Source organism: Pholcus phalangioides, unplaced genomic scaffold (genome assembly GCF_987345545.1).
Source record: "Pholcus phalangioides strain wild (caught in Gottingen) unplaced genomic scaffold, Ppha-v1.0 ptg000031l_1, whole genome shotgun sequence".
In the NCBI taxonomy this organism is placed as follows: domain Eukaryota; kingdom Metazoa; phylum Arthropoda; class Arachnida; order Araneae; family Pholcidae; genus Pholcus; species Pholcus phalangioides.
The window spans coordinates 635,481-645,690 of NW_028301621.1; the positions used below are offsets into that span (position 1 = coordinate 635,481).

Consider the following 10,210-nt stretch of genomic DNA (forward strand, 5'->3'; position numbering starts at 1 on the left):
AGGTTTTTTCTTGCAATAGGTGGATGCATTTATTATGACGTGCTTCCGACTTGCATGCTGCTGCTTAATAATTTACACATTTTCATTCATTCATTCAAGTTGTCATTATTTGCTAATTTTCTTTTGTTTTTTATTGTGCTTTCCCCCCCCCCTCCCCTTCTCCGTAATGTAAATGCAACGAGCCTTTTGTAGATGTAAATATATAAATTCTTTCATAGATTTAATGAGTTTTGGTAAAAAATGAGCAAACTCTAGACTTTCTCCACTTTTTGTATTAAAATTTCAAGTCCAACAGTATTTTATGTTAGTACAACATATATTACTGTTTTGAACCAGCAATTACGACATAGCATTCAATGCTTTACACAAAAACTAATCTCTATTTTTTTTAATCAGAGGAACAACCAGTGCTCCACTAATGAATTGCAACATTACAATAGGAACAGAACAGCTATCTTTCTGTATTGTAAGCATTATAGGTTCAAGTCTATATATTTACTATATCTTCTATATTTATTTTAATCGACAACTTTACAGCATTTCTATTACACGCATAACATACTAAGTTACTTTTACTTCAATATCATTGAAGTTAAATAAAGGAAAAATGAAATTTAAATTTTGTGATTTAAATCCATTTGTGATTTTTTTTAAATCAAGTGATTTAAATCACTTTGTTTGCAGACAGGTTAAAAATGGTTCTTTTGAACTGTTTTCTAGACATAACCTACTACAGGGGGCCCAAGGCCTGACTTTGACCTGTTGGAGCTCAGGGCAAAATAGGCATTAATTGCTCCCCTCCCCGTGGCCAGAGTGAAAGACGTTTACTTGGTCAACGCAATAAATATAGTATAATAGTGAGTTGTGTTATTAAACTAATCATTATCACAGTGTTATTACGACTAATGCAATAATGAATGCAGCTGTTCCTGCTTTGAATTGAAAGCAGTTACAAGATACGTAGAACCAGAAAAGTGTGCATATTCTATATTTAATTGGGAATAATGCGCGACGTACACATATTTGATTTGGACAGAAAAAACACATAAAATGAATAATTTGAAAGTTCTCGAAGAAGAAAAAAAATTATACAAAATAAAGAGAAGAATCGATGATTCTCAGTCTCATTTGACGCCTTGCTTCTTTGACGCTGCCAACTGTTGCTTCAATCGCATCTGATCAGCGTCTCTATATGGAGAATAAATAAATAGAATTATTGCGCTATTTTACACAAATAAAGGAAGGTATTCAACTTCTATTTGCACTGTATCAAATATATAGCTAAATACTAGAAAAAATATATAATGTGAGATTTTATTTGAAAAATATAAGAATATTATTGTGATAAACGTCATTGGAATAATCTGGTCAAATTTTGTATTTTTAAGAATTACAAATGTGATGGCATCAACACCTTCAGACAAATTAAGGGTTATACCCGTGGGCACTTGTTTTTACTTTTACTCTTTTTTTTAAAACAAAATCATTACATCAAATCTCTGGTTTTAGATGTATCGATGACACAGTCATTTTTAACTATGATAATTTTCTTGAACTAAGCGAGAAAATATATCCTAAGGATTCGATACTCAACAGAATCGATCATGACCTTCTTACAGCCAATTTTCTCGATTTGAAAATTAACTTGCATAACAATATTCCCCATTGAAAATAGAACTTTATTGAAAATTCCAAAGTAAAAAGAAAACACATATTATATAAACATATTTATAACATATAACATTTATAACATATTTATAAACACATATAAATATTGACACATCCAATATTTTAATCCAACCTTCACATTTCTCTGTTAGACTCAATCATTCCAAAAAATTACAGCCCATCTTTGCCTCTTCAGATTGTCACAAATTTAGCTTTTTCCCAAGAACTATTATCGACTGGAACAACCTACCATCAAATATTGTAGATTGCACTACGATTTCTGAATTTTCTCGTACCATCAATCGACACTTTTGCCATATATAATTCCACATCCTCTCGTGTAGGCCTCGGCCAAACAATATTGTATAAATAAATAAAAAAAACCTTCAAAAAGAATTTTCCGAAGGCTCAATTTTCTATCATAATTTTAATTCAAATCAGGGTTGGGTTTTTTGACGTGAAAAACCCATGACAAGCATAAAAAACTGGTTTAAGCCATCACAAACCTAAATGAATGCTTTTGGATAATATTTTGAACACAATAGGTATATAACACAAGAAACTTTTTTTTATACATTAGTTTATTTTTAAACATTAATTTATTACACTAATTGAAACAAAATATTAATTATAATTTGATATTTTAAATTTTTCGACATACAAGAGAGTCTAGAATAGACAATATATATAATTTTATGGTCCATTTTATCTAAACTACTGTGATTACCTGCGTTCAATTTACTAAGCAAAATAGAGCTGTTTGTTCTAAATACATGTGATAGAGAATCAGGGTTAGGTTTTTACCTCTGAAATTCATTAGCTCATTATTAAAACAGTCAAAAACCTATATATTGCCAATGTTGTCAAACAGTTTTTTTTTAACCCGATGGATATGTTAAATAAACAGGACACTTACTTTTATGTAGACTAACATGTTTTTATATTTTGAATTGTAACTACTGAGAAAAATTACATGTTTTGATATTTTAAATTTTCTGATCTATCCAAAATTTCATTAGAAATAAATTCTTTTTGTGCAGCATCTGTTAATACACCAAACTTATTTATTCTCACCTAAAAAACCTCATGGCATAGGCTGTATAAATCCAGATTTTTAAAGAGTATTTCCAATCAAAGCAGAGATGGTGAAGCATTGTTTTGTACGTTTAGATACAGCTTCAATTAAAAAACCATTGCATTATGAATGCTAGTAAATATACCGTACTATATAGAACCTGACCACGACGTTTGAAGTGAACAGACGTACTTCTTCCGCTGAGCAACCGAGCGTGAAGATTTGGTATTCAACCCAAATGGGAAACACTGTCAGCGAAACTAGTGGTTAAATTTTTCCTCTGAAGACGGCACCCATTGGTGTTGAAATACATTAGGACTTTTATTATTTTTGTTTATTTGCCTTATTCATTGGTGTCTCCTAAATATACCGTACTATATAATAATCAAACGTAGTCATTCTTACTTTTGCACCATGAATAAGTTATAGGGGTTTCATAAGCATCACATACAAGACAGCACTGCCAAATTAAAGGACATTTTAGTCCTACAATTTAGTGTTTTGATTTCTAGATATATTCTAATGTTATAAACAATATGGGTATTGTTTTAAATGTCAGTGATTATCTAGATAATTTAATAACAGAAATCAGCATTACATATATATGGTGTAAAAGAACTTTTTAAACACCTATCTGTGTATGTGTTATAAAACATGTACAGCAGATGTTTCTGTCTATATTCATATATAAGTAGTTAGAAATTTTGGAAGGTCAAGAATCATCTTCAATTGAAGAATATCAAATCATTCCATAGTTTTTCCTTCAGCTTTTATGCTATGCTTTATTCAAATTGTATATTTTATAAGGAAAAAACCCATTATATATATACTGTCCAACATAATTTTGTAGAATAGAAAATTATTTTACAATGATATTAAGTATTTATTCTTTGTATAACAGTGCCCTTTTAAACCATTAAATGCAATTCATGTGTGTATTTCCAATGGGAATTTTTACATGCAATATTTGAGGTTTTTGACGTGGCAATTTAAGCCATGGTTTAAACTGTCAAAATCTGCCATGCGTCAAAAACCTACCAACCCTGATTCAAATACAGCTGATGCTCATTATAACAATTCCCTTCATTCCATAGAAAACAGATGTTACATTTGGGAGGTCATTATACCAAATGAAAATTAGAAAATACAGCTTCTACACTTTTTCAAACTATTGAAATTTCTCTTCTCATGATCGACTATCATGTGAAAAAAGAAACCACAACTCTTCTTTCATAATTTAATTGCAGTTTTTAATTATGGTGAACACTCTTTGGAATATTCAATGATTCGGCTGTTTTGACTTTCGACATTGATTTCTAGTTGCCTTCCACTAAAACCTTCAATTTGAGATTCTCTCCCATTAGCCGGCATGCCACTAAATTTGAAGGACACCAGATTTCTGAATATTTGGTTGTGCTTCGTTCCTGGCATGCCGGGAAAAGCTAGATTTAATAAGACTAGATTTAATCACAATATGAATTGAGTCAATCCAATGGATTTTCATAATAAATTATATTTAAGAATTATCCAGAATTTGTGATTCAAATATTCCGGCATGCTGCTTTCCATCGATGTTTCCTGGTAAGCCGGCTAATGTGTGGGAATACGGTAAAATAGAGTTCCGTTTATTTAGGAAAGCCATGTCGCATGAATAATTTTCAGAACAAAAACATAGGTTCACTTACCTGTACATTCTACCATTAAGAAATTGAGTAAAATTTCAAAAAATCAACCGCACGGAAAGTAGGAGTGATCCACCATGTGAGAAAATAAAACAGAATGGTGGGGGGTATTAGCATCATCCAGTTGACTCCTGCCTTGCCAGATTCACCCGGTCTTCAGTGAGGGCGTTACTTAACTGCAGGGTTTTCTGTAGAAGTGCAGGCTACTTAAGTGATAGGAAACTGCAGCACAAGTCCATACACGATCTCTTTACGTGCTGCGGGTCGCGTAAGTGATCTAAAAATGTGGCACTTAATTTCATATTTTTACAAAACATTTTTAGGTTGTGGGCCACATGAGATGACTCCAAGGGCTACATCTGGCAGTGGACCATGGGTTGAACATGTATGTTGTAGAGGGATTTATTTATCGAGTATTGTTTTAGCAAGGATTCACTACTGTTTGAGGCACCTAGAAATAACCCCTGAATTTTTTCTGTTCGCTTCTAGCTTTCCTACTCCAAGCATCAAGGGTCAAGGTCAAAGACATTCAACAATGGATTTTGTCAATTGTTTTTATTTAAACAATTTATAAAAAACGAGAGGCTGAGCCGAGTTCGGTCCTTGTAATGGATTGAATGATATTTACCATTGTTACATTAGATAAAAAATATAAGATGGCAGAAATGGCAAAAAATTGGGGCCTGCTGTAATGGTCATAGCATTGTTATAATGGACAGTTGTTATAAGTTTACAATGTGCATCAACTATATCAGTATAAGAATTTTCAAAAACATATTTCTTGGACAGCTGTCCAGAAATAAAAAAACTTTTCACAATGCAGATGATTTTCAAAAAACTTTTTCCTGATTTTACTAATTTTTTGAATGGCAATTGTTTTATTCCATCTTTCTGCATGGGATTCAAAATCTGACATGCTTCAGATTGAAGTACAACTTGCTTGGCTGTACGAAGATTATGTTATATACTTTAACACATGGCTTTGACACTTCCAATGTCACGGGAGCTTTTAAACTCCAAAAAGTGAGAATTTGAATGTGTTTTCTTAGAACAAATGGTAATGTTCTAAATGTTCATTTCTAAATGTAGGTTTTCCATTTTTGTGTTTTTAATTTTCATTACTATATTTTTAATTTTACTCTATTTCGTATTTTTGCATAATTCTTGCTACATTTAATGTTCTTTGATTTCCAAATGCTTGTCTTGTAAAATGTCAGGGAAAAAAGATGGAAAACTGCCTCATTTTAACTCACCAACATCAGAAGCTTTTTCCAAAAACGTCTTTGGAACAGTTTCAGAGGTTCTTCCCTTTGGGAACGATATACACATTGTTAAATTTTTTTCAAATCTTGCATCGTTTCAATTTTGTCTTTGTGATTTTGTTATAGATGAATACAATTTACATGTATTTAGGAGCCCAGTATCTATTAGAACATGCAAATACCCAACTTTGCTGAGCCATGGCATGAGCAAAGTTGATTATGGGCATGTGAGTCAAACTGTACCACGCATATAGGTTTAACAGAAAAATGAAAAAGGAAAAAAATGTCCATAAAGAGTACATAAGATATACTGTAAGATGTAGAATAGCACAGACAAAGTATAAAATGCACAGGAAAAATAGAAATAAAGGAGAAAACAGCACAAGCACAGTGCAAGAGATGGCAAATGAAAAAAAAAAACAAAAAAACATTTTCATCATTTTTGTCGCACCACGGTCATTTTCTGCACACAAGGGCTAATTAGACAGGGACCTACAATTTATTGTCGATTCTGAACAACAGGCTTGTTTTCTATACTCATCAAGAGGTCGGTGCGCTAACCCCTCGATGGGGGACTCCCTGCAGTAGCAATTGTTTGCTGCGGTCAAGTCACCGTTTTTTGTTGAAAACATTTGTAAGACAAATACAGAAAAAGATGGCATGAAGTTAAAAGATCATACGTCATAAGTGCACTGAAAAGAATGGTGTAGTATAAAATGAAATAGAGAAAAAAATACAGAAAAGAATGTCATTGGGAGAAAAAAACAAATATGACAAGAGGGAAAGAAAAGCATGAGAAGAAAAAGAATGAAAGTAGCTCGCAACACAACGAAAGAAAAAACTACCGCTGACGCCTCTCTTCCAAACTCAATCCTTTATTGCCGTCCTTATTATTTGCTCCAGAAGTTTTCTTTGTCTCCTGCTGCTTCTTCAAGTTTTTCAATCGGGCAAGCTCTCGCTGGTTACCACCTGAAACCAATTGCATCATAAGTCATTGGAGAAAGATAATTTACAAACATTATTGATGAGTTCCACTAAATTTCATACAATGCTCATTTTTATGAACTGAAACAGACTTGGACAATTAGTTTGTAAATGGGAAAGACATTTTTAAAAAAAATGGTTTTTTTTCCTTCGAACCACAGAACTAGTTTCATACATTGGAGATTCATAATATCGAACTGAGACTGTATAGGGGGCTTAACGTACCTTTCTTAATCTGATGCTTTACAGGGCAGAGGCACTGACATGAAGAAAACATTAGATTGGCTGAAAATGGCTGGTCGTCCCATATATACGGGACTCAAGTGCGTACGCAGGAAGAGGAAGGTGCATTGCATTGTTCTCTTTCAGAAATCATTGGGGCTCACCCCCCTACAAAATTTATTGGGGGGGGGGGGCTCAAATGACCTCAGCCCTTAGGTTCCAGCGCCTATGCCACAGGGAGTGATAAGTTTTAGGTTTATGGGAAAATTCACAGGCAACAATTCACCACTAGGAAAATTCACAGACGCCTGTAAGTGAGTGAGGAATGACCAAATGAGTTAGTAAATGATACAGTAATTAGTGAGTTAGTGAGTGACAGAGTAGTTAGTGTTGATGAGTGAGAAAACCAGTAAGTGAGCAAGTGGCCTAGAGATAAAGTAAGTGACCTAGTGAGTATGTATCATACTGAGCAACCCAGTGGTAGGCACAATGATCTAGTGAGTGAGCAAGTGACAGATTGAGTGACCTGGTGATTGAGTGTGTGACAGAGTGAGCAACCTAGTTAGTGACTGACAGAGTAAGCAAACCTGAAGAGCTAGTGATAGAATGAGCACCCTAGTCAAGGAGTAATAGAGTGGCCTAGTTAGTGAGTGAGCAACCAGGTGATTGAGTGTGTAACTGAGCGAGCAACCAGGTGATTGAGTGTGTAACTGAGTGAGCAACATTGTGTGTAACTGAGTGAGCAACATTGTGTGTAACTGAGTGAGCAACATTGTGTGTAACTGAGTGAGCAACATTGTGTGTAACTGAGTGAGCAACATTGTGTGTAACTGAGTGAGCAACATTGTGTGTAACTGAGTGAGCAGTCATTTCATTGAAACACACCTTATACATCAACTACTACAGTCGAATCCAGTTATAACGAACTCCAAGTGACCGGAGAAATCACTTTGTTATAACGAAACTTCATTATAAAGGAATTCTAGCTTTTTGCATTGCTCCTATATAAACTTATCTGGGGGATTAGAAAAATTCGTTAAAACAATATTTTCGCTATAACAGTATTCATTAAAATGTGATTTGACTGTACTTATCCGTACATGCATCTCATGAACATTCCTTTAGGGAATTTCTAACTAATTGGCACATGCTGGAATGTGTATTGCGAATGTACTCATGGCCCTAAGGCAGTGCTTCTCTAAGTGTGTGTGGCAGCTTCTACAGGAGCCACCAACCTTTGTCAGAGGCGTTGCGACAAGCTGGGGACGTTGATTGTTGTCCCCATTTATGCTTTGAAGAGGTTCTTTTATGAATGCACAATATCTGCCAAACTATTCTGGGGAACTGCAGATGAATCATGAATTGGGTAAGGAATTGAGTTTGAGAACTACATTGCCCTAAGGTATTAACATAACCAGATTTACGTGAATTTCATATATGTATTCAAAGATCCGCTTGCGTATCCCAAAGCAGAATGTTTTGCATCGTTCTGCATTGAGCACTCAGCTAACTGAAAATGCTCTGTGGTGAAAATTCCCATATTAGCATTCTTCACAAAGAAGAGCTATTTTTCCTTCTTTTTTAAAATTCTTCCAGAGATTGTTCTGTGAGGTATGTCATAGTTTTTAATATATTCGTCTTTGTGTATTTTATGTTCTAGTGGTGATGATGCTCTCTATCCCCCGTCCATATTTTACAGTAAAGATGGCAAATGCTTGAATTTTTGTGTTGCTATGAGGATCGTGTTGAAGGTCTGTCGCTAACAGATTCAATAAATTCAAATGCTGTTGTAAAGGCTATTATAATTACTACAGAACTGCTAAAGGAGGACATCACCTTCAGAGAATAAGAAAGGAAATAGCAATCCAGAAGCTGTATCAATAACTGGCCGAAAATAAACATCAAATGGAAGAAAATAGCTATTTCCATTTAAATTAATTTCTCGCATCACCATTTTTTTCATACTGGCCATTGTAATTTTAATCTCGCATCATGTTTATATTGAACGCAGAGTCTTTTTTACCATGCCTAGAGTTTTTTTCTGTCCTGACCGTTGTATTATTTAAAAGCAAGTCCTGGTTTTTATTTCCAATTCTGTATCTGGTCTAGGATGTCAAATTTTTAATTTCGATCCCTTATGCAGTCTAAGAATGTTTTAGTTAGTTTTTTTTTTAGTTTTAACAGGTACCTTTCTTTGGTGATATGTTGGCTATTTGTTTTTTCTACAATACACCTGAAAGCATGACACAGTTTCATTCTTGGCGACTTCTCGTCATGCTTTTTGGTGTTTTTCTTCCCAAAAAAAATGCCTCAAAAGGGATTATACTATAGTGGTTCTGTCACATGTGTCATATGCCACATATTTTTGCTGTGTTCTCACAGAAACTGCAAATCCATTCTGTCTTTAAAAAGTGTAGGTAATGGCCACATTTCCAGGAAAGTGAAAAAGTGATCTCTTATTATTTTTTGGGTTCTATCCATACATCTGTATAAAGTTGTGGTTATATTGTTGATAAAAAAAAAAACTATTCAAAATAATTTTTCATCCAACTTCATTTGCTGTGAAAGGTCTTTTTTTTTTTTTTTTTCCTTTTAGGAAGAGGGGAAAACCGTCAAAATGACAGTAACATGATATCGTTTTTTTCTGGGTCATCAAAAAGAGAAGAAAAAAAAAATGTGGGACATAACAGCACGAGACGAAAATTCCACTCCCTGTATAATTATTCCGAGACTCAACAATGACCTACTGTTGGATCTATTGTTGAAAGAGGAAACAATACTACAACAATATTACAAACAGCAGACGACCACGGCATAATTAAAACGAGGTTATACTCGTTTTAGGAATTGGAACAGATGCACAGTCGATAAAAAATATTAATAATAACAACTTACGAGTCATAATGATGACAAGGAGTCGGACGCACCAATAAACGTTTTCGTGAAGAGTCCTCGCGAGTATATATTGGATTGATTTACGCAAAATATATCTGTTTGTCTGACTGTGTATTCTAACTAGTAAAGCGACCGCCGTCAAGTCGAGCAACAGTCTCACTGATTAGTGATGGGCGATCCGCTCATGAACCGTCTAGAAGAGCGGCTCTTTTCAAAGAGTGAGTGAGCCGCGGTTCTTAAAAAAAGAACCGCGGCTCTTACACTTCCATCGCATACAAGAAACTACCAAGAACAAGCAGGCTTTTGAAAACGTTGTGAAAAGAACCGTGGCGGCTGACGGCTCATATTGCCGACTCCTGTTGGCTACAAACGAACCGTGACAAGCCGAGAGCCGCAGAAATGAAAGTGAACCGTTTCCCGTT

At 34.4% G+C, this 10,210-nt stretch overlaps 1 protein-coding gene across 1 annotated transcript; it reads right to left on the bottom strand.

Annotated features, from left to right (window-relative positions):
• Positions 1 to 975: 975 nt before the first annotated feature.
• On the bottom strand, positions 976 to 9,963 carry LOC149066966 (modifier of protein aggregation 4). The gene is made up of 3 exons (XM_089252857.1): positions 9,789 to 9,963; positions 6,533 to 6,656; positions 976 to 1,188 (listed from the first exon to the last, which is right to left on the bottom strand). The coding sequence occupies exons 1-3, from the start codon at positions 9,793 to 9,795 to the stop codon at positions 1,125 to 1,127; spliced, it is 195 nt and encodes a 64-aa protein (XP_089108983.1). The 5' UTR covers positions 9,796 to 9,963; the 3' UTR covers positions 976 to 1,124.
• Positions 9,964 to 10,210: the final 247 nt, after the last annotated feature.